Source organism: Amblyomma maculatum, chromosome 6 (assembly GCF_055883805.1).
Source record: "Amblyomma maculatum isolate TAMU_Amacu chromosome 6, ASM5588380v1, whole genome shotgun sequence".
Classification (NCBI taxonomy): domain Eukaryota; kingdom Metazoa; phylum Arthropoda; class Arachnida; order Ixodida; family Ixodidae; genus Amblyomma; species Amblyomma maculatum.
Genome location: NC_139349.1, coordinates 105,561,766 through 105,586,220, shown reverse-complemented (window position 1 = coordinate 105,586,220; position 24,455 = coordinate 105,561,766). Strand labels below are relative to the sequence as shown.

Below are 24,455 nucleotides of genomic sequence, written 5' to 3'. Positions count from 1 at the left end.
GACACGGAGAAACCCGGGACTGAAGTCTTCACACGGGATCGGTCAGCTACCTCTTCGCACGGACGTCATCGACGACATGCCGGCATGGTCAACGTCCCAACTCTGCAGCCTCTCGAGCTCGACTCCCTTGGGATGCCAAACCGGGGATCCTTTCTTCCTCCTCATCCCGCCGGCATCTTACTCTCTCCCCCATCACCACGATGCCCATACGTCCTCTCACCGTAGAAGTCGCCAGTCCACTTTCTAGTTTCTTCCTCTCTCAAGTGGCTGGCTCATCAAAAGGGGTTTTGCCGCTGCCCCTTTCATGGGAAGTGGTCCCAATCGGGAAGCCGCATCCTTTTGTCCTCGACCACCGCCTCTTTGCAGACGACAGCATTTGAGGCCATAACGAGCTGGGTGATCAGCGGTCTGTTAAATGGGGCGCTGAACAAGGGCTTAAAATTCACAGCCTACAGAATTAACGATGGTGCCAGAAGTAAGAGTACAGCCCGCCTCTTGTCAACCACCATCGGGTCGTCACACAAGCACTCCACTGTATCCTTCTCAGGCTGAAATAACCACTGGAACAGCTTGTCTGGCAAGTTTAAAGCGTCCTTGTACACTGTCCTTCGTCGTTGCCGGTGCCGACGTTACCACCTCGGCCACCAATACGTTATGACCACCACCGCCATTTTCGCTCTAAAACATTATAGACAGACTCATCGTGCTCTACAAAAACAGTCAAAAAACACGGACATAATTAGGTGTGCAACGTCATCTGTTTTTTCACCTCCGCGACGCAATAGCTGCATCATCCCGTCACGCAACTTAAACATGGTGCCGATAACCAATAGGAACGGACGGTTTAGAGCGCTCTCAATTGCGAGCGGCCCATAATTCCGTCGCTGCTAAGGCGAATGACCAGCTTCAACAGCGTTAGGGTTCGAACTGCTTTTTTATTGCGCCGTTCGCTCCGAGGCGCCTAGTGCCAACCTCCTCTTTGTCCAGTGCCGTGCCGTGGCTTGCGATAAGAGCACGGTGCGAGGGGCGCTATAATGTCAATTCGTGCTCAGTTCCCGTCATTATAGTATGCTGCAGCATCACAACTGGCCAGTTTCAATGCGTCATTCCAAACAAACATTGCTTTTGGACGCGGCACCAGATTAGCTGATTCAAGGACTCATTGCTGTTTTGGGTCCTGCTGTGAGTCCTTGGGTTTTGCTGTGGGTTTTGGGTCCTTGCGATGAAAAAGCCTGGAACACTGGCTTGACTGCTTTCAAAACAGCAATTGGCAAGCTGCTTTTAGTGGGAATACGCCTAAAGATTTCCTTCACAGAGGGCACGGTGGTATCCACTTCATGACTACGCTCCCTTGGGGCACATTACGCAATTTGGCTTTTCATCGGTGGACAACTTATCAAAATAAATGACCCACGCAGCCTTTTGCATGTTCTTTAAGCTTTCTATGTTCTCACATATGGCCTTGTCATAGCAGAATTGGAAGTAGTCAGTAAATTTCTAATTCGCCGTTTCGTTCAACCAGGGGTTGCTGCGAACTGGTTAGGGGCCTGTTGCACCTGCGGTGCTCCTCCATCAGCGACAGATACCTTGGGTGAGACAGAAGGGTCATGACGGTTGAACTTATGACTTTTATGTACAACTATTTGCACTGCATTTATACAAGATTGCAAAAGTTATAGCAAACACTTAAACTGGTTGGCCTGTCTTCCCGGGTGAGATTCCACTTTCGGCAGAGTCGATGGTGCAGGGCACCGACCTAAGACACGAACCAACCCAGAACAACTTACTGTCTTCTGGCGACTTCAGTTTACACCGCAGGTTCACACCCCTTGGCCTGAACTATCCAATCACTCGCCCTAAGCGGCGTGATTGGGCCAGAAAATTCACTCTCGTCCCGTAAATGGTCATAGCTGTCTGCAGTACTGTTTCCGCACAGAAAATAATACAGGCAAGTGACCAATGGTGATTCTCTCTCTTTCTCTTTTTTAAATTCATGGAAACCGACCCCGTGGGAACTCGTGAGGATTTTCACTCCCACGCCTCTTCGGTTATAACCCATCTGACCATCATTAATGATAGCTGCTGTCATCCCATCGAGGGCACCTGCCTTAGCCTTCGCTGTCTGATACGAGGTCCCGACATGGGAGTGATTAGGGGACGGGGCCATCGCTTCACGGCGTCTTTCTTGGAATGCGACATGGAGGGGCACCTCCTTCCCATTCAGGGACCCGGGGGGGGGGGGGGGGGGGCATCAACTCCGCTGCCTGGGCGCTAGCTAGGCGACGGCTTACCCCTCGGCTGCTTCTTGTCGGCTTCTGGCCGTCGGGGCAATAGATGCTACCGTACGCATCTTGACGATCCTTTACAGAGTTGCTGTTCTTCTTTGTAAGATGACCTCTTCCAGACAGTGGTAGTCCATCTGACAACTTTGTGCCCCCTCAAGCTGGTCTTTAGTTTTCCAAGCCTGGTCCCCATATGCTTTTGTGCATGGATAACACACTCATGCTTTTCAATATCTTTGTTGTACTATTTTGATTCTTTTACAACAAAGCATGCCTTGCTGTCACCAACATATTTGGTGTACATTGCGGCATGTGTTTCAACAGACCGTGCAAAAGTCCTCACAGCACCCATAGGCTCCATACCTCCATGGCCAGCTTGCAGTGCTTTCCCACATGTTCGTGACGCAGACACAAATCATTCGGTTACTTCAAACATGCGTTTTTAGGATCACCTAAACGTTTGGAGCAAGCTTGTTTCACCACATACATTACGAGAAATATTCATGTTGCATACCAGTCCATTCCTCCAATCACTATGTTCCGTTACGTTCAGCTCACCTTTCCTGCATTTCTTGCGTACCACAGACCCCCGAAGAAAGTTGTAAAGGATTTCAATATCAACGAAATGAAATCCTGAAGAGGTAACTTCTTTTATGTTGAACAGTCACATGGTGCACTCTCACTAATTTCAAGAAACTTGCCAGCTCCTCGTTAGCTTCTTTTCTTGTGAACTAATTGCAGCGGGACTTTCTGTTTGTCGTCCACTTTGAAGCTGTTCTTGCCATAGTCAAGAAAAATACGCAGCTAAGCCAAAGTATATACACAGTCGACAGCTGATTTTTCGGACAACTTTTTGGACATGCTTGATTATTTAGACTTTTCCAGCCCCAGGACATACATTATAAAGTCAATGTATTACGCGGCTTACAATTTCAGACACTCTAAGGAAGGCTATTCGATTTTTCGGACATTCCAAGCATCAACCGGGCCAATGGCCACACATTTTGAGCAGTGTTGTCACCGTCTTGTTTACTTTTTCCTTCGATAGCCTCAAAACCGGTGCCGGCCTTGCATGCCGCTTCTCAGTTAAGGGGGTACGCGGGCTTTGAAAGTCGAAAAATCACGAAAAAGTCGGCTTTTCAAAAAGTACATATCTCGGCTGTATTATTTATTTATTTATTTATTTGCAATACTGCCAGTCTCTAGTTGAGACCATAGCAGGTGGGCATTACATTCATAATATCGACAAAATGATGTATATGTTATCAACTACCTTTCCTATAATTATAAACGCCTAATTCATCGTGGAACTGCTTTAAATTATACAACTGGGCCGAGGCTCCTTGTCTGGTGACGTGGTGATATAATGCCATCACTGCACGCTGCATTGCAGCCACATCCTTGCAATTGTTTCGCAGGGCCCAACCATAGTAGTCTGTGAGCTTATCAGTGAGGGCCTTTGACAGCCTGCCCTCCCCTCCTAACGGCTTCTCACTTTTCTGCACAAGGTTGCATAGTGCAGTCGCCATCCTTTTTTGTACATGATTCAGGCATTCTTCTTTTACAATGGGAACTAGCCTATAAACGTTCTCCTGTACCAGGGCGGAGAACGTGGCACTGTCACCGTCAGTGTCGTGTAGCGTAGGTTGTGCTTTGTCACAGAACGTCCGAAGATAGTTAGTGCTGCCTCCACCGCCATCCTCCCAGACTTGAAATCTGTGTTCTTTTGGCACACATGATGCTCATGCTAACTTGCGTATTCAGAGTCGCCAGGCTTCGGTCCTATCTGACAACCAAGGCACTGGTTAGATAAAACCAGTTCATCCAGGATGAGGCCAGTATGATATTCTATGACTACCTCAACTCCAATGTGGGACGTGTGGCTCCGCTTGTGCCAGGTCCCGTCATGAATGACAGTGATGTCCCTTGAAAAGCTTGGGTTCATCTATTTGTATACCTCCTTTACTGCACTTGCTGATTCAGCATAAAACTTTTTCATAGACTGGGCCTCTGGGTCCCTGAAGGTCTTCTTCAGGTGCATCTGAAAGGTCCGATGGTGAAGACTTCTGTGGGACACATTCATTGTGGCCCAAAAGTCGTTGAGGGCTGTTTGGCCCTTTCCTATTTGCTTCATTGCCATTATGGCTCTGATATTCACATCAAATGCCATCCCTTCGTTCTGGTGGGCAGAGTTCCATGCACTTGATATAACACCACAATGCGGGCACACCAACTGAAGTTTAGTTGCTAATCCAAGTTCGGTGCCTCCTTGAACTGCCAGCCCAGTCGTGAGGCAATGCACGCACAAGGTGTTTGAAAGCACGGCACTTAGGGCATCCATCTGCACGAGGCAAAATTTGGCAGCTTCGGTTGTAACGGTGGCAGGACCGGGATCAGGTGTCATCGCTTGAAACTTGCGCTGCGTCGCTGGCATGGCACCGAGTTCATCTCTAACAGCAGCACGCTGTGCCTCCGCTGCCTCGGTCTCCTCAGGCATCAAGAAATACGTTTCCAGGTGAACAGTGGAAGCAGCGTTCTTTCCTTTCGGAAGAGATGAGGGACTGGAGGTGAAGGCTGTGATCGCCGAGGTTGATGGGCCCGAATCACCAGACGCACTTGAAACGATGTACTCTTGTGCCGATGAAGCAGATGGCACAGGGCTCAAAGCGGGGACGCTGGAAGCGGCGACGCAGTCGTCTTGGACGCTGGAAGCGGCGACGCAGTCGTCTCGGATGCTGGAAGCGGCGACGCTGTCGTCTCGGACGCTGTAAGCGGCTAAGCGGCGACAAAGTCGTCTGGGATGCTCGAAGTGTCGATGCAGTCGCCGGTGCGCCTTTCCATGTTCGCGGCCTTCCTGGAGCGCTTCCGTGCACCGAACGAATGTCGCGTCTTGAACTTCGCTTTAGGCATCGTGACCAACTACGCAATGATCGACAGACTGCACGAAATTCTTTGGAGGGCATGGCAAGAGGTCATGTTGTTTAGTTACCTTCAGACGTACATTAGCTTCATGTTAAATTTTACACTTCACTGACATTCGTGACCCACTTCATTAAACGGCAATGCCAGAGTGAAAACGGCCGTACATCTGCGGAAAGTTAGGGAGAGATATAAGGAAGACCAGTGAAATATTGCATGGGAAGTGATAGCATGGTTCACAAAACAATGAGGTGACAGTCGGTAAAAGAAGGAGATATGTAGCATTATATACCACCAGCATATTATACTGCAAGAGCTGGTGACTTACTGCTGCACTCAGAAAAAGAGAAGTTCTCAAGTGCACCGCAAGCAATTCAAGCGAAGGAGTCATCAGGTGCACAAGCAAATTAATGTGTCTGTGGATCATCCTAAAGTTAATAAACACAGCCATTTTACAGAAAATAAGCGCAAAGAATGCATTCAGATGAAATGAAAAGAACTTGCCTCTTATAATACATCTCCTTTCGGGGCTGCTTTCACGCGGCCCATACATAAAAGCCACTGCAGTCGCCGACGTAGTACTAACCTTTTGCAGGGCACTGAATAAAAAGCTTTCGGTGCGGTTTGTGCAGTTTGGCGCACTGCACCCCGTCATATTTGAAGAGAACGTTCTTCACTGTACAGCCATGCAACTAGAGCGCACTAAAAAGGTGGGAACACGCTGTAGAAACCGACGCGACGACAGCTGACTGCACTGCAAGCGGCGAGAAAAATGTTGCACCTGTAAAGTTGGCTCCTCCTGTTGCGCTTGTTGAGTTGACTCCTCCTTCGAATGGAACGTTTGACGTCATCGCCAAGAGCGGCACAGGGAAGTCAGTCGTGCAACTCTGTTCCCTGCGGGAGCATATACAGGAACATTAGCAGCTGCAGCATGCAAGAGGTACGTACCATCATGGCTGCAAACACGATTAGCAAAGGAGTGGAGAGGGTTTACATGGGAGTGCCGCCATCGCTTTCGCTCTAGCATTAGTAGTGTTCTCCTTCTTTTGGAGTCTTTTCTGAATCAATGGCAATCGTCTCCAGAACCCTCTCAGGTGCCTCAGGGGAGGCCCTCAGGTGTGGCTCGTCACCAGGGACGGGTTGACCTGCTTTGTGGACTCTCGCCACATGGATCCTTAGGCCTCGACTGTTTTTCAGTAGTATTAACTCTATGCAGCAAAGTGAACTGTGGGAGAGGATATTTTGATCACGTGACAATAATAGTGTCGTAAGACAGACAAGAAAAGTTTACTCTTTTCAAGAGTTTACTCTTTACAGGAAAAGAAAGAAAACTCTTTCTTTCACTCCACATTCCGCTCTATTTGTCAGACTAAAAAAAAAAAAAAGCACGACTGGCAGAAAAGGTTGTTGCAACGTGACCAGAGAACCTCAAGCACGTGTGAAGTGTAAACCTAGCGTCTGCGCTTGCTTTTCTTTACGCGGTTAACCCTCATTATGAGCAGGCTTCTGGAAAGGTTGGAAGCTACGGAGTCGACAACAATATACCTGATTTGAAGCCAGGCTGAGGAACCTGAGTATTACATTTATTGTGTTGGAAATAGGCCAGCTCAATACGGCCAGAGAAAGACACGAAGTTCAGACATGCAAGGTGGCAGACCGATCCGGGTCGATAGATGTTTCTGTCTGGGATGAACCGGGCACATGCATTTAGCAAAGTGATATTTGCAAGCTTACCAAAGGTTATGCGTCACTGTGGAAAGGCGGCCTTACCTGCATGCAGGAAAAGACTCAGAAGACTCAGACTCAGAAAGAACATTCAGAAGATCGGAGAGTTTTTCCTGCCATTCAGTGAAACACCATGAGTGAACCTAACCCAGAGTTCATGCAGTAGTTGCAGTTGAGACTGAATGCCAGTGTTTAACGAAGGCGGTCGCCAACCTCACAGGCAAATGTGGCCAGTACCGGCCCCATGGGTGGCGCAGCCTTGCCCATTCCATTACCGGGCAATTGTCACCCTTGTGTACTCGGCTGTGGCCCACGAGGACGGGGCCGCCTAGGATGCCCTAGAAAGCTCATTGTGCGTGTTGCCCATAGTTATATTAGAAGGAAAGGTGTGGGAATGGGCTTCCCTGTACGACTGATATTGCTGTTTTCTTCTACCTTCGCTCGTACAGTGTGTGTTAGTGACCACCGCTGTGTTCGTGGCTCAGCGAAACATTTCGGTGCGGAGATGAGAACTTTCTTTAGGAGACTGTACACATTTATTTACAACTTATTTAGATCAACGTCGTCAGATGCGACATCAAAACATCAAAAGGGCTAAACTGCAAATGGGTGAACAATTGGAGGTCAGAGGCTAGCAGAATCAGGCCTTGGCCTTCTGCTACACTTTCGGCCGGAATCCCTTAAGACCTCCATCAGGCTAGCCTCCCTCCTCGGACAACCTGTCTGCACTCGACTCTCGTCCGAACCCAACTCTCCTCCGAGCCCAACTGTCTCCAAACCGTTTCCAAAGTCCAGTCTAGTCCGTAAGCCAATGAACGACGGACAATTCTGCGACCAATAACATGCTATGTTTTAAAATGGGCTGGCCAATCACTGTGCCACATATGCACCTCTAATATGCATGTTAAGTGAAACAAACACAAAGCACACAGTAAGCAGTGAGTGGTCAGGCACGCAAACACACACATCTGCGATTTGCACACACTCCCAAAATCCTCCCACGGTTCACGCAAGAGGTGCCCAGCAGTCACAAAGACGAACAGTGCCGAGAGTTGCGCTTCCAAAACACACAACACACGGGCCCGCTGCCCTTGGTCAGTTGCGCATGGGTGGTGGTTTCAAAGGGACATATGTCCAGGCGTCTTCCCGAGAAGACACCGACAGCGGCTCTCTCTGCCACGCATTCTCCCCAGCCCATGTTTCGCCGCGTTTTGGAGATTTATGGCCTCCCTGCCCTCTTCACTCAAGCGAGAAATCGACAGAGTAGTTAGCGCTGAGCCCACACAGAGAGCGCAGCGCTCTCTAACTGCTGTTTTGCCTCCCTCGCGGCACGGCCAAAGCGCGACTCTGGGGCCATTTTCCGAGAATCTGAGCGGACCGTGTGGTGGCGTTGCCCGTTCCTATGTGTTTGGATACCACTTCCAAAAAACAGCCGCCTGTGTGACCGTCATAAAAAAACTTGCGTCAAGCTGCCACTTGGCCTTGGCCGCCTCCTCGGAATCTCCCCCGCAACAGTGGACCCACGGTGAACACTTCGTTTCTTAACTTAACTCCCATGACAGTGGTTATGGCATCAAGGCTTAACCAGAGGTGTCCGCCAAGAACGCTTTGGTCTCACTGGCTAAAGATTAGATTTAGCTGTTCGCAGTTTTTAGGGCCCTTATCTGTCTGCAGAGGCCGATTCGCTTTTTCCCTGTGTCGATTTTTTGCAGCAAAAGCGGCTTTCCTATTCCCTTGTCACCTTCGCTGACTGCAATCATCGTCAGGCCTCGCACAAATTTCACAATAAGATAACCCGCGACAAAAAAACAAAGAAAACCCTTCCTTCACGCATAGTACAAACGAACGTCCGGCGAATGACACACAGCACAAAGAAAAAAAGGCAGGCGACTAGGCCTGCTGACTACTTTGTGGTGGCACTAGGAGCTGGTACTTGATATACTGGTGATGATAGCTACAGGCCACAAACCACACACAGAAACTGTGGTTTCTTTTTCACGCGAGAGTAGCGAACTGTGGCACTGCTAATTTTAGTCGAAATCGTAATACTGATGTTCCTAAATTATAGAAGAAAAATATTGAAATTCGTAACTTTGAATTATTTTTAAATTGAAAACATAGGAAATCTGTTGAGGATCTTTGGGAACTTAATTTCATAAATGAAGAAAGTAATGATATTTGACTTCACTATCATTGAATGCTGTCAGGCTTTCCTGGTCCCTCCACACTGTATGTGTAATCATGGTCATATTGGGGAAAGATAAAAATGTGCTGAATAATTTACTAGAGTGGTGGAAAAATATGCACGCAGAAGTATGGTAACAGTGGTGCACCACTGCTCATTTGCCGGCAGTTAAAACTGATGGGTTTCATATTATTTATTTATTTAGAATAATTCTGCCTATTAATACAGTCTGGTCCCCCATAGTGTCAACCATTTATATATTCTTTATGCAACTCGTATTGCTCCTGTGTTAAGTCCCACGTCACCAGTCTTATGTTTTACCGTTTTGTTTCTTGAAGAAAGTACAAGGGCTGATGCTCTGTTTGTACCATGAAATGTATCGTGTACAGGTGCAAATGAAGCTGTTTTATTTCCCAAATGAGTGCTGAACAGTCCTCCTTGTATCGTTCAGTAGCTTTTTTCATGGGATAAGTTTTCCTGCCGATGGCAAGTGAATGGTGATATTTCAAGCAGAATAATCCATTTACTGCCACACGTCTCAAAATTTGGCTCGCTGAGCACGCAAATCACTCCAAGGGCACTGGCCACGTGGATGTGGGAGGTCATGCATGAGCTGACGCGCTTACCCAGGCCAGTGCTTCTCTGGGTCACCCCTACTCCCTGGCCAACCCACTACTGACTACTCCCCCATGTTCTGCAAGACACGATGGCAAAATCGTGCTCCCCTCTGAAGGGAAACTGTTCCAAAGCCTCCGGCTTCCATTGCTATCATCTATCATCTGCTATCAAAGTAAATATTTTTAATACAATATGATCTTTTAATGCACAACATTTATTTGCCACACATACCAAAGCAAAAAAAAAAAAACCGCGTCATAATTAAGAAAACTGCGAAAGACAACGATAAACAAACCGGCCTCCGAACTCCATGCGCCATTTTTAAACACCAGAGCGTGCGGCACATTTTGGCACGGCATTTAAACCGTTTTGAGGGGGCGCTCGAGGCCGTGCTTCCGCAGGTTTATTCTTCATAGTGCACTCGATATTTCTGGGCCAAAATTGCAAATTCGATTTTTTGGAGGTTTACCCTACCTTACCTCCTTAAACTGAGTCATATTCATTACCTCGCACCTGGCAACACTGTCAACTGCATGTGGTGGCTGTTTGCTTGTTTTCTTTTTTGTCATGCTATGTGAGGCAATCAGTTGACAATTCATGCAACGCCTTAACAAAAGGCAGTGAAGAGCAATTCAGAGACCTGATTTTTCAGAGCCCAGCTAAAGTCCCGCTATAACTTTTGAGTATGCAGCAGCTCATGAACCATCAAAAGCAGTGGCCACATATACTGACCATAGTGCTCTCATATAACGGCACTCTGTCAGTATTGAATAAAGGTTATAATCGTCAGCCGCGAAAGGTAACTTGTGGTATTTTATACCGCTGTCACACGGGCATTTCGAAGGCCCTCGAACCGACTTCCTATCGACTCGAAGGCCTTCGAAAGCTGCCACACGGGTGTTTTCAATGGCCATTGAGTCGATAGTCTATCGAGTCAATGGAACAGCTCAGAACTCTATCGAGATCTCGAAGGCCATCGAACGTCGCGCAAGGTTGCTAGCGTTGACCCGAGGAGCGTCACGCACACGTGTGCACAGCGCGTTTACGATACAAAAACTTGAACAAGCGTTATTATTTTATATCTTTAATTTACGCGGTAAAATATTAATACCTGTAATAATTTTAAAATAGCATCGCTCTTTTTTTTAGGCGTATTATTTATGTACTCTCTACGACTGTAGCATGCGCCGCCGAGAAAAACAAACACAATGAAAAGCACAGTCGTATGAACGCCAACGCGTTAAAAATAAAAAAAAAAGTTGTCCTTGAATAACGACTAAACACCTGCAGTTACTAAAAAAAGGCAACAGTTAAATTTTATTTTACATTTATAGTGAGATTTCAGTTATTTAAGCAAAACCGAAAGCAACGATAGTGGCGCCATAAATGTTTGGCGCCGAACACCACAACTATTTCAATAGCCTTCGAGCTTTGCCGTGTAGCAGCGGCACAACTCCTTAGAGTTCGATCGCGATTGAAAATCTCGAAGGCTATCAACTCAATCGCCTTTGAAAATGACTGTGTGACTGGGGTATTACACGCTGAGCCACGTCATAGAATTTTTTCTAGATTTGCCGAGAACTTATTCTTTTAGGCTGAATGACACGTCTTGGCCAAATCAAAAAGAGGAAGGCTGAGGGCTCTGAGGGCCAAATATATTTTTTTGATTTGACAGTATAGGTGCTGTCAAAAGTAAAGGGAAGGCGCAAAAGCGTGGGCTATGTAGTAAGTCAGCATGCTATGACTTTCCACCAAAGTATTGTGGTCATTGGATGTGCATGCTCTCAGTGCTTCCTCAGCATGACAAAAATTTCCACAATCAAATGCCTATTTTGTGTCTCCATTTTAGTCCAAGATAACAGTGAGGTTATTAACTGTGGAGAGCAGCTTTCAGACTTCGGCAGGTTATAGAATGCAAGCGCATTTACCATCGCCAGAAACCAAGTCACAGTTGGGTGGTCATTCATGCCTGAAATTTATTGTTCCAAATATATTTTCCAGTTTATCTTGGCTCAGATTTGCTGCTAGTAAATATTTGAAGCCAGTAGATGTTCAGAACTTCGAGCAGTGAAAACGTGCTCTCTAACGAACAGAAACAAGAACTCGAATTTTACGCATCATTGCAAAGTACTTTGGCACTGCAATACTTTTTAGGCAAGGTGTTTTCAGTATTTATTTATTTATTTATTTACATATACCTTACAGGCCTCCAGAGAGGCATTGTGTAAGGGGGGACAAATACAAAGATATCCGCAAAGTGGGTAAAAACAAAATCACAATCGCAAGTACAGGAAAACAGTGGTAATTATACAAGTCTATAAACAATATATCGCAACGCAGAGGGAGTTATAAGAACTACTAAGCACAAATCATATAAGGCAAGCGAGAAGATGAAAAAAAAAAAAAAATGTAGATTGAACTATGCCACAGAACTCTACTGCGCATCAAAAAAGCCCCTTCAAGGAATAGTTACATAAATGACGGGAACGTACATGATATGCTAAGCGTTATCAATGAAGTGCTTTAGTAGATCTTCGCGAAACGCTTCGTGATTGTGGAGAGATGCAGTGCTATTCGGAAGATCATTCCACAGGCGGATGGCGTGCGGGAGTGATGAGAAGTTGAAAGCGTTAGAACTGCCGTAAATGCGAGCATAGCTGTAGTCGTTATGCAATCTATGCGATAGGTAGGAGGGACGTTGTAGATGACTTAGGAATGACCGAGTGCCATGGGCGTATTTATGAAAAAGAGATAGAAGGGCGATATCACGACGGACATTTAACGGATGAAGTGAAAGTTCAAGCTTGAGCTGGGTTACGCTGATATGGAAATTATAATTACGCGAGATGAAACGACAAGCCCTGTTTTGTATTGCTTCCAACTTCTCTAGTAAATATTGCTGATGAGGTGACCAGATAAAGGAAGTGTACTCTAGGAGCGGACGAAAAAAAGCTATGTAGGCTAACTATGGGCATGAGATGTAGTGTTTTGTAGGTTGCGGCAAAGAAATCCTAATGACCTGGAAGCGTGAGCAGAAATGGTTGCTATGTGATCTGCCCAACAAAGATTTGGAGTGAGGTGGACACCTAGGTATTTGTACCGTGTAGTCCGAGCCAATGTAACGTTATTAATGTGGTAGAAAAAATTCGAATTCGCTGATTTTCGTGAGAAAAAAATTATGTTACATTTCGAAGTGTTCAAGGTCATCAGCCACATTTTACACCAGTTGTTAACGCGGTTCAGATCATTTTGAAGTAAAATATGGTCTTCAGTGTCCTTTATTGCACGATAGATGATGCAGTCATCAGCAAATATGCGTGTATAAGACGAGATGTTATTCGGCAGGTCATTAATATAGATCAAGAAGAGTAATGGGCCAAGGACGCTTCCTTGCGGCACACCTGATGTGACGTAGGAGGAAGGAGAGGAATAATTCTTAACGGTCAACTGCTGGCGATTGGAAAGAAAGTTACGGACCCATGATAAAGTTAGTGAATCTATTTTGACGGCAGAAAGTTTAGCTATTAGTCGGCAGTGTGCTACACGATCAAATGCTTTAGAGAAGTCCAAAAAGATGCAGTCTGTCTGTAAGTTACTGTTCATGTTGAAATGTATGTATGTTGAAATGTATGTCAGTGGTGAATTCAAATATCTGCGACTCACAGGAAAAAGCCTTCCTAAATCCATGCTGCCCAGGGAAAAAGAATTTATTAGATTCTAAGTGATTGTAGATATGCGATGCGATTATGTGCTCAAGCATCTTGCAGCATATGCAAGTTAACGAGATCGGGCGATAATTTTCGCATGAATGTTTATTGCCACTTTTGAATACCGGTACTACCTTTCTAATTTTCCAATCGGAGGGGAGCTCACTTGTTGACAGGGACTGCCTAAAGATATGAAGTAAGATGGTGCTGGAGGCTGAAATGGTATTTTTGAGTATTTTTGAATTAATGTTATCGGCACCAGAGGAGGAGGAAACCTTAAGTTTATTAATCAAGTGTACTAAGCCTCAAGTGTAATGTCAACTGGCGCCATATAAGGGTAATCAAAATCTGGTACATACGGGATGTTAGAAACATCTTCGTTGTTGAAAACAGAGGTGAAAAACGAGTTAAAGACTTTAGGACATTCAGTGTTAGAGTAGGGGGTGTTGTTCACATCATGTATTAAAATATCGTTACACTGGCTAGGATGACCTATTGTTTTCCAGAATTTGCTTGGATTATTTTTCAGCAGTATAGGAAGGACTTCTCTGAAATATTTATCCTTTGCTTCACAAAGAGCAGAGCAATACAGTTTTAGGTAATTTTTATACTTATCCCAAGCTAATTGCGTACACTGGCGTTTTGCATTTCGGTATAGTCGTTTTTTCTTATTTCTCATACGCTGATGCTTTCCTGTAAACCAAGGGTTTGATTTATCATTTGATATTGAGATAAGTGGGATGTGTTCTTCTACCAGTTTATTGAGCTTGTCTCGAAAAATAACCCAATTATCTTGCACTGACCAGTGGTGAAACAAAGGTAATAGGACGTTTTCTGAAAACTTTGTAAGTTCGGCATTAATGAGATCGTAGTTAGCTCTGTTATAATCACGTATCTGTTTTCGCGTAACGCCAGTGAATGGAAGCGGAATATTAAGTGTTACTTGGAGTAACTTATGATCGCTAAGCCCATCTAAATAAGCAATGTTATAAACTGTATCATGGGTGGTAGTAAAGATGAGGTCTAATATATTGGGACCGCGGGTGGGTTGGGTAACTATTTGAAATAGGTTGAAATCTAAAGCTAAGTTTATGAAGCTTGTTGAAGCAGAACAAGGGGATGAGAGCTCTTCCCAGTTAATTTGCGGAAAATTAAAATCGCCGAGTAAATAAGTGACATCAGGATGGAAGAGCTCAAATGCCCTCGTAATGCTTTCACGCAGTTTATCTGAAAAAGAGTGGTCGGAGTTTGGCGCACGGTAACAATTGCCTATCAATAGTTTTGGGGAAGATGCAATGCAGGCCGTCCAGATTATTTTAAGTTAGGAATCGGTATTGATGGCAAATGATGTGAGCGATTTTTTAATGCCTAAGAGGACACCTCCCCCTCGCCTATCAGTGCGATCGCACCTGTATATATTGAAAGGATTGAAGCCAGAAAGAACTTCGCAGTCATCAATATCGGAATGTAACCATGTTTCTGTAAAAGCTATTATATCGGAATCACTGTCTTCAAGGAAAGATGAAACTAGTGTGCACTTTGATAAGATACTATGAATATTAGTAAATGATAGTGATAACTGGGTAGACGTGGATGATTTCGGTTTTTTGTGTATGTGCGCGCAATTGCTTCTTACTAGCTATTGATCTAACTGCTCGACCGTATCAGTAGTGACATTGTAGACATATATTTTTGAGTCCATACGCAGTTTGTCAACTGACAACTTATGCTTTTTTTTCAACGGTTTTGCAAATTCTATCAGTTTTGCCCTCGCTTTCCGTGTGGCAAGCGAAAAATTTCACGGATAGCAAAATTTGTGTCTTTCAGTTTCGGCCCAGCAGATAGGATGAGTCCTTTGTCCTTGAAATAGGTCAGCTTTACAATTATTGGTCTCTGCTTGTTAGCGCTATATTTTCCCAGTCGATGAACCCGCTCAAATTGTTGGCTAGTGGTGGCAATACCCAACTTTTCTGTGCAGAAGGTTATAATCTTTTCCTCAGATTTTGCCCAGTCTTCATCAGCGGCATCTTCGATCCCAAAAAAAGAGAAGATTAGAGCGCCTCATTCTATTTTCGGCATCGTAGCACCTTGACGCGATGGCAGTCAGTTGTGTCGACAGGCACACAGCTTCAGCATTTTTTTCTTCCTCCGTTGTACCGCGTAAGTTAATGGCTGCCTCTAAATTCGCAATTTTAGCACTAAGCAGACGAACTTCATTCTCACTTGCTGCCTGCTTTTCTTTGGCGTCTTTTATCTCCTGCAGTAAGGACGCATGACCTTCTTCAAGTATACGGATAGTTTCGAGAGCCGCGGCAAATGCATCAGATTCACTTTTCGACATCGAACCAGGGTTAGATTCGATATCACCCGAAAGCATCAGTAAGATGTTGCACAAGACAGAACAACTCATAGACGAAAACGCCATCAAACGCTTAAACAAGTGTTCGAGAGGGGGTGGGCACGACACCGCGACAAGACAGTAGTTGCTACTCTTCACACACATCGCGTTATTTAGGTAACTAACCTGCAACATTAAGCAGAATGAGCGCATCTTCCTTGGTGCGATGTCGTGCCCCAAGTCCACGCTTGCTCGATGGTTTTTATGCTCCTTGCCGGCCGCCTCGAACGCTGGTGTCGTAGCTCCTGGTAGCCAGACAAACGGATAAGCTTCATCCAGAACCAGTGAATGGTTGGTCGAATTGGGCGGGGACAGCGCTAGATACGAAGGTGGTATCTCGCCAGGTTCGAAGAGCCATGAACAAGCCGTCCAAGTGATAGTGGCCTGCAACATTAAGCAGAATGAGCGCGTCTTCCTTGGTGCGATGTCGTGCCCCTGTATATTGCTTACATACCGTATAAACTTGTGTAAGGGCCGCACTTTTTTTTAAAATTCGGGCGAGTGTTTTGAAGGTGCGGCTCTTACACGAATAAAAAATAAAACTTTTTGCGTTGCCAAAAGAAAATGAATGACGATTGTATGCATAGGATTGAAAATGCCTTTATTTTGGCTTTAGGCTCTTCCACACTCACTGTCCGTGTTCTCGGAGCTCGAGGCTGGCTGGTCCGTTTCCTCGGATCATCATCATCATCATCATCAGCCTGATTATACCCACTGCAGGGCGAAGGCCTCTCCCATATTTCTCCACTTAACCCGGTTCTGTGCTAGCTGCATCCACTTGACCCCTGCGAACTTCTTAATCTCATCCGCCCACCTAACTTTCTGCCGCCCCCTGCTACGCTTTCCTTCCCTTGGAATCCAGTTTGTTACCCTCAGCGACCATCGGTTATCCTCTCTTCGCACTACATGTCCTGCCCATGTCCATTTCTTCTTCTTAATTTCCACTAGAATGTCGGTAACTTGAGTTATTTCTCTGACCCACTCTGCACGCTTTCTATCTCTTAATGTTACCCCTACCATTTTTCGTTCCATAGCCCTCTGGGTTGTCCTCAACTTAAGTAGAACTCTCTTGGTTAGCCTCCACGTTTCAGCCCCGTAGGTGAGTACAGGCAAGATGCAACTGTTGTATACTTTCCTCTTGAGCGATACCGGTAAGCTGCTAGTCATAATCTGCGAGTGCTTGCCAAATGCGCACCATCCCAATCTTATTCTTCTTGTTATTTCCTTTTCATGGTCCGGATCTGCGGTTACTACCTGTCCTAAGTAGACATATTCGCCTACTACTTCCAGTATTTCGCTACCTAATGTAAACTGCTGTTCCTTCCCGAGGCTGTTGAACATTACCTTAGTCTTCTGCATATTGATTTTCAAGCCTACCTGTCTACTTTTTCTGTCTAGGTCATCAATCATTATTTGCAGTTCATCCCCCGAGTTGCTTAGCAAGGCAATGTCATCAGCAAATCGCAGATTTCCTCGGATGCTCGGTCTTCAAACACGAGGTCATCTTCGGTGCCGTCAAGTTCGTTGGGAATTCCGGTTACTTTGAAACTCTTAAAGATGACTTCAGGAGAAACAGAGCCCCATGCGCTGACAATCCACTCTGCAACAGTCGCCAAGGGAGCTCTCTTGAGCCGTCCGGTAGGAGTCTTTTCATGGGTGGCGTTCGCCATCCATTCCGTATAGCACCGACGGAACGCACCCTTGAAAGGCCTATTGACGCTCACATCCAGGGGCTGTAGCATACCAGTAAGCCCCCCTGGAATGACTGCCATGTCCGTTCTGGCTTTTCGAAGCTCGTCCTTCACCTCCTCAGTCAAGTGCCCGCGGAAGCTATCCAGCACAAGCAGGGATTTTTTTGCCAGTATGGCACCGGGGCGCTTATTCCACACCGATCGAATCCAATCGGACACGAGGGTGTCCTTCATCCAGCCCTTTTCTTGAGCGCGTACGACGATGCCTCGAGGGAACTGCTCATTGGGAATATTCTTCCGCTTGAAAATAACATACGGCGGCAACTTGCATAATGCATCAAGGTTTGCTCATATTACCACAATCAGTGCGCGAGGGAACATAATCTTTATTCATCTGTGTCGGCAGCAACGACCATCTTGGGGGCATCTGGTTCGACGCCTGCTCTTTTGTGGGCGCCAATCACTTGACGTAACTTGGCAGTGCTGCGCGCCAAACTTTCCGCCGTTTCTGCCGTCGGGCAACGCAGCGAGTCTGGGACGGCGGTTCCGAACCGGGTCGAAGCCAGTGTGCGTGGGTCCCATATCATGGGCAGGTTGTACGTCTGTCGCTGACGCCTAGTAGCAGGCAACATCTGTCCTATAGTACGCAGTGTAAGGACGCATCCTTGTACAGCGGTGGCGACGGGCATCCAGTTGAGTGCGAAAGAAATACAGTTGCACTTGCCACCGCCCACAGCCCTGTACAAGAGGCTCTCCAATTCGCACCGACTCCTGATATCGACCACAAAGAGCCGCTGGACCCCTTCTACTTCCCGTGCAAACAGCTCGGGCTTATAGCCTCGTGCCTCTTTAAGCTGATCGGCCGTCTTGCCAAACTGCTCCACGAAGCACCGAGGCGCCTTCTGCGTAGCTTGCCATCCAGAGATGCCCGAGCAGGCGTCGAAGGGGGCATCCAAGTCCGGGTCCGGTGTCACTCGGCCTGCCAGATAAGATGCGACGGCCCCCTTGGTCGGGGTGGACATTAGCGAGGCACAGCGCCGCTCGTCGAAAACGATGACAAATAGAACTATAAGCTGGGCTCCTCCGAAAATATCAATGGGCATTCCGGGGCCTCGCAGCAACAACCAGGGAAATGCCTGGCATATGGCTAGCTTTGAATCCTCTAGTCGGCGGGCGGTCTCCTCTCTCTTTTTGCGCCACGCGGCCGTGGCGCGCGGGTAATCGCTCTGCGCGGCCTTTCGCTTCGTCGCCGTCTTATTTCTTTTGGCGGGCGGCTCCCGATAGTCGTCTGGCGCGATCGTCACCAGCTCGTCAGTTGTCTTCTTGATGATCGCCGTCGGCGGCGAAGAAGAACAAGAAGACGACGCCTGCGAGGTACCCGCCAGCAAGAATCCCCACTGCGACTCTGACGAGGGGCCACGCCTAGCCGTCGCAGAGGACGAGTTGTTGGCGCCGCCGTCGTATACAATATCGTCGTCCTCTCCAAAGCACGAACTCAGCGACCGGGCTTCCTCCTTGGGCTGCCAACCCTCGGACGACTGCGATGCGCTGTGATACAGGCTGGCCACGTCCCGCATTTCTGGAAAAATACAACAATGTTAGAACCCGGCAAACAGTCATCGGCACAAGGGGCAGCGGTCATCATGGCGGCAGCTCACCCTACGAGTGTCGACCTAGACAACGCAGCGCAATACGCCGAGCAAATGCTGCTCTTGGAGCGCCGCAAAGCAAAGCTACCCCCGCCCTTCCCGGCCCAGTGGGACGTGGTGTGGAAAGACGAACCCACGCAATACAGGTGCCCAGAAACTCTGGCACCCTGTCCCCAGGGCGACTATTACTTTACCGCGCGGGGCTGTTTGCGAGTGCCGTGCGCGGGGGCCAAACGCATCGGCACCGAGGTTGAGAGCGATGCGCAAACCATATCCGTCACGCGGGCCACTCGCAAACTGTTTAATCCGTACTGTTACCTCGACGCCACCAGCCTAGGCGAGGACTTTGCGGACCGCAACAAGCGCAGCGCGTTTCTCGGCCTCGGCCCCGCACAGGAAGAAGAAGCAGAACAAGGCAAGAAGCAGCAGCAGCAGCAGCAGGTGGTCGTCGAGCCTCACAAAGACGCCCCGGACACGTACGCGCACTTCTGGGACGGCCACGGCTGTTACATTGCACCGCGATTGTTGTACGGGAGCGAGTACCCGGTCTCGTTTGCCTATACGCTAAGCGCCGACCGAGAGCGAGTGCTAGATCACACGGCCGAGTACAAAGGTTTTTACGATTGGCTCGGACACGACGCGGTTCCTTACGGAGCCCCCGTGCCGCACTACGACTCCAATTACTGCGAAAGCGTCGTGCAGCTTTCCTACGACAGCAACAGTCGCGAATGCTACCGGCCGCCCGGCCAGTGGCTGCTCGAGGAAGCAGTCATGGGCCGCATATATAGGGAAGCCAAGCGCGCCATCCAGCACAGCGAAAGAGTACGTGCCGGCTACAAGCCCCTCCAGCAGCAGCCGCAGGAGCTTGCATCCGATCAGGCGGCGAGCAGCGATCATTCGTCTTCGGAGAGCAAGAGATTGAAGAAGAGCGCAATAGACGTAGGATTGTGAAAAATAAAGAATGTTGTCACACACCAGCCCTGAATTGTCGCTCGACTTTGCTAACACCGAAAGAGGCGGCAGCAATATCATTACGACAAATGCGACGCGCGACATGGAGTACTCACTTCTGCGTTGCTCGGCATCATGATCCGCGGCCGTAATGCAAGCGGCCGTAATGCATAACATCACTGTGCAACGCTGCCGCTCTGCACCAGTTGCACGCACAGTGACACTCTTGCTCCCCTTGAAGTCGATTGTGCAGTTTTCTGGGCTGTCAAACCATACCGGAGTTTGGTCTACGTTTCCAATTTGCGATAAGCAATATTGATTCTGCTGTCGCACTGCGATAACATACTTCTGAAAATTCAGCAGCTTGTCTTCGTATTCGTGAGGAAGCCGCTGACACATTGTTGTCCTTCGCCGAATGGACAAATTGTTGCGCATCATAAATCTTCGCGCCCAACCAGCACTTGCTTTAAAATCTTTGCGAGGAATACTCTTTGCACGCGCCAGCTCTAGTGCCTTGAAACGCAGCATGTCGGTGGACAGAGCATACCCGTTGCTTCGCACCTCGGAGACATAGCTGGCGAGCTCTACTTCAAGCTCCGGGAATTTACAGGGCTTACCCCGGAAGGCGCGTCTAGTGCCCGACGTGCTTGCCAACGAATCTTTCTGGTTGCACCAGCGTCGCACATTCTTCTCGTCGACGTCAAAATGCCTTGCTGCTGCGCGCTTACCGTGCTTCAGGGCATAGTCGATGACATTTAGCTTGAACACTGCAGTATAACTGTTCAAGTACTTGCCCATCCTGACCAGGTGGAATGGCTATGCAGACACGCAAGTCGAGCAGGCTTGAGCCACCAAGCAATCCCCAAAGGTGCACGATAAACACGAGGATGACGAGACGAGGCCTGACGAGGTGCCGATGGGGCTGACAAAGCAAGGAAGAGAACCGGTTGTGCCGCTGTTTAGGGTCCGCTGTTCCGATGCGCGCGCCGCGTTTCGGACTGCCACGTAAACACGGCGAGCGCGGGCAACGTTGAGCGCGGGTGCATCTGGCGCGTGCTTTGAAAAAGTGGGGGTGCGGCTCTTACATGAATAAATTCTAGAATATTTTTTAGCAATTTTATCTAGTCAAAAGTGGGGATGCGGCCCATACACAGGTGCGGCCCTTACACGAGTTTATACGGTAATGATGAACTAATCAGCATGCCACATAGATAATGTTATGAAGCTCACAAAGGGAAAATTTAGATCAAAATGAGCTAAACAATAAATTACACTTTATTAAACTAGTCTTTGAAGAATGGGCATCGTGCAGCCACCAAAAACGTTTTGTTGAAGTCATTTTATGTCGGCTTGCATCGGGCACACGCACCTAACACATAGCTTCATCCTTAAAAACGAAGACAAACATTTATGGTGTGGAGGTGAACTAACAACAAATCACATTCTACTCTCATGCACTAAACTAGAGAAATTAGGACAGAACTATTTTGCACCGTTTTACACTGAACAGATCACTTTTTATCCCAGACTGGTTTTGGGAGAAGATGCAATTGTAGAACTTTCTCACCTTTTTGGGTTCCTAAAAAAAAGCAATGATCTTAACAAGCTATAACAAAGACAAACTGCCTTGTTCTTGGCGCATGATAGCCTTAGTCGCTTATGTGCCAAAAACCCCAACACGCCAACCAACACGACAATTAAATGCAGAAAGAATGAATGCTGGCCACGTTCATGGCTTATTGTCCGAGGCTTAAAATTCTAGGGCCCCTTCGTTTCATGCTTCATCGTGTGTCCTGTACGTTTTCGGAAGGCACTGTTTACAAGTTTACATTTGTGGCCGCCGCATTGACGACTTGCTTCATCTTTACCCAGTAGGTCAGCGTTTCTGAAAAGCAATAATTGCTGATTTAGAACTGCAACACTGCTGCCAATATGGCCAGAAAACTCCGCTTACCAATCACGAAGCCGGCTTTTTCTGGAGTCAGCTCCTTTCTTGGCTGAACAGCAAGCCTGTTGCGGTCCTTGGGGCTACCGTGGTTCCCCTGTATGTACGGCAAGCAAACCCTTCAGAGTGCCTATGCTGTGTCTTTAACAACAAGCTTTGGCTTCAAATATTTTGATTGGAAGATCTTCTCTTGGGCCTCACTTATAGTGACTCCCTCTTCAGGTGAAACTGCACAAATAGCGAAACACTACCCCTGCCGTTTGCTTATTCAGCAAAATTGGCCTTTCAGGACTGCAGGCTGCAAACATGGAAAAGCTATTTTAGTACAAGGTCTTTTTGTTCTCTGTACGCTTCACAAGGTACCTAAATAGACCTGGCCTCTCTCATACTGTGTGAAGTTAACAAAAGGCTACTGAAAATGAGAAAAAGCTAAGTGTCATGCACCAAGTTAACAAATTACCATGAGCAGGTGCTGTTGCTTTAGTGAAGTGCCGTCCCTGGTCTCTTTGTTTGAGGTGCCTGCATAGGCAATACACATATAACTATCATGGCAAGACCTGTAGAAAAAACTAAATCTGCACAATCATTCTTGAATGAGCTTTCTGACATATGTTCAGCATACAAAGCATCATAATAATTTAATACAACGCAGTCTCATAACACAAATTCCTCATCAATCATTCTCGTATCATTAGCTGTTTACTTTATAGCCTTCACGAATTGTTTACAATTTGTTAATAAAAGGCTACCAGCTAGCTATTCCTCATGACTGAGTACAAGTCACTATTTGATAACTGAATGTATGTTAGAGGTACCTTTATGGGGGTCTTGTTAGTAAAAAGCTTTCAATAAAATGTGTATGCTAGTTTAATATTTATTCTACGACTGAATCGTTGAACCAACTTACCACTGTCCAAATGGACCCCAGCTGATGGCAGGATGCATTAGGACCATTTTCAAGGCGTGCAGTTTTCGTAACAGTATTACTGGCTTGCCTCTCTGCCCGTAGTGCATCTTACAGCTTTTATTTTTAAAATTTTTGAGGTTCTGCCACCCATTTTGCAGACAGTGGTGGAATGGTATATAGCTTGCCATTAAAACTGAAAATCTGCTGCAGGAACTGTTCCATGAAATCTGGGTGCTTAAAATCCACTCGATGCAGCTGAGTTTTGCACGAAACAAAGTTAGCCAGTTTTCGCACCATAGGTGCCTTGACAACTCGTCACTTGCGCTTCCTGGACCGCTTTTGGCTCTTAATCATTTCCATCTCCACTGCTTTCTTTGCCTCCCTCAGGGTCTTCATTTGGGTCAAGAGAGAGTGCTTGGCGAGCGCTGAAAGGCACCATTGAAAATGACGGCTTTGATTATACAGCAGGGTGCATCCTGATAAATGGCACTTCATCAGTCGCGCAAATGTTATGCGTAGCCCTGACGTCACTCAACGTAATTAAATTTAGTTGGCTGCCCGATTTGCAGAGGGCGCTGAAGGGCCCATGAGCCGCCATGTTTTGAGCGTATGAGGTCATGGTGCCTTCGCTACTAGTGTACATATACCTTGGAATCTACTTGTGTTCTTTCCTAACCAGGTAAGCTTCCCTGTAGAAGTTAAATTATTGACAAGCACGTTTTCACTTTAGCATCGAATAGGTTGTAGCGAGAAATACTGAAAAGAAATATCTGAAATAGAAATTTGGCATCAAAAAATCCTGTAAACAAAGCTGTCACCCTGACGAGCCCGTACGTCAGTGGCCGTCAGTGCTGTGATGTGACCGTTGACCAAAACGTTTGCTTCGCCCATGTTGTCTCTGCTGCTGCCGCTATTGCACAAACCCAGGAACCTGGACTCGAACAGCACCTCCAACTGCGGGGGTTCAGAAAATTCCTGAGCCAGCACTGCTAGGTTGTCCATCCGCTGGTGCTCTGAAGCTCAGGTTTTAACTTTTCTCAAAAAATCCAATTCTTTAAGGCGACTATAGCAATCCAGATATCTAACCCTGTGTTTGGTGCATGATAGCCACAGTTGCTTATGCGCCGTTAAACTCCATATAACTAATTTGTTAGTTTCCTAAAAGAAGCAGTTAAACAAACTGTAGATTTCATCACACTTGATTTCACTTTTCCGAACATTACACATTTTAACCTTGCTCTTGGCGCATGATAGCCTTAGTTGCTTATACGCCATAAAACACAACACACAACTGTCCCAATCCCTGGTACATGTATACAAAAAATAGACAAGTAAACTCAGTACAAAATAGCACTCTCAGCCTATTCAAACTTGCATACTTCGGTAGACTTTGTTGAGGAATTTCGTAGTCACCACTCTAGGTGCACTCAATGAAAGGTCAAGGTAGCACAACAAACGTGTTGAATAGCTTGCGGTCG

General features: G+C 46.9%; 1 protein-coding gene, 1 long non-coding RNA gene and 1 pseudogene across 7 annotated transcripts in view; 1 reads left to right on the top strand and 2 right to left on the bottom strand.

The window, feature by feature from the left end:
• LOC146186488 (uncharacterized) overlaps positions 1–24,455 on the top strand; it is a 92,222-nt gene that overhangs the window by 7,513 nt on the left and 60,254 nt on the right. The window lies entirely within an intron of this gene.
• LOC146186491 (uncharacterized) lies at positions 3,548–4,869 on the bottom strand (annotated as a pseudogene).
• LOC146186490 (uncharacterized) lies at positions 17,878–23,979 on the bottom strand. Its single transcript, XM_084605824.1, has 6 exons — positions 23,796–23,979; positions 22,531–22,589; positions 22,080–22,167; positions 20,614–20,892; positions 20,242–20,322; positions 17,878–19,104 (listed from the first exon to the last, which is right to left on the bottom strand). The coding sequence occupies exons 1-6, from the start codon at positions 23,977–23,979 to the stop codon at positions 17,912–17,914; spliced, it is 1,884 nt and encodes a 627-aa protein (XP_084461950.1). The 3' UTR covers positions 17,878–17,911.

What these genes read in the sequence shown, in the direction of transcription:
- LOC146186490 (XM_084605824.1), bottom strand. Translation starts at nt 23,979, where the DNA reads ATGGACAACCTAGCAGTGCTGGCTCAGGAATTTTCTGAACCCCCGCAG. An exon ending in AGCAACAGCACCTGCTCATG is followed by an intron (nt 22,168 to 22,530) that starts GTAATTTGTTAA and finishes CCGTACATACAG; the next exon opens with GGGAACCACGGTAGCCCCAA. An exon ending in TGATGCCGAGCAACGCAGAA is followed by an intron (nt 19,105 to 20,241) that starts GTGAGTACTCCA and finishes GTATTTTTCCAG; the next exon opens with AAATGCGGGACGTGGCCAGC.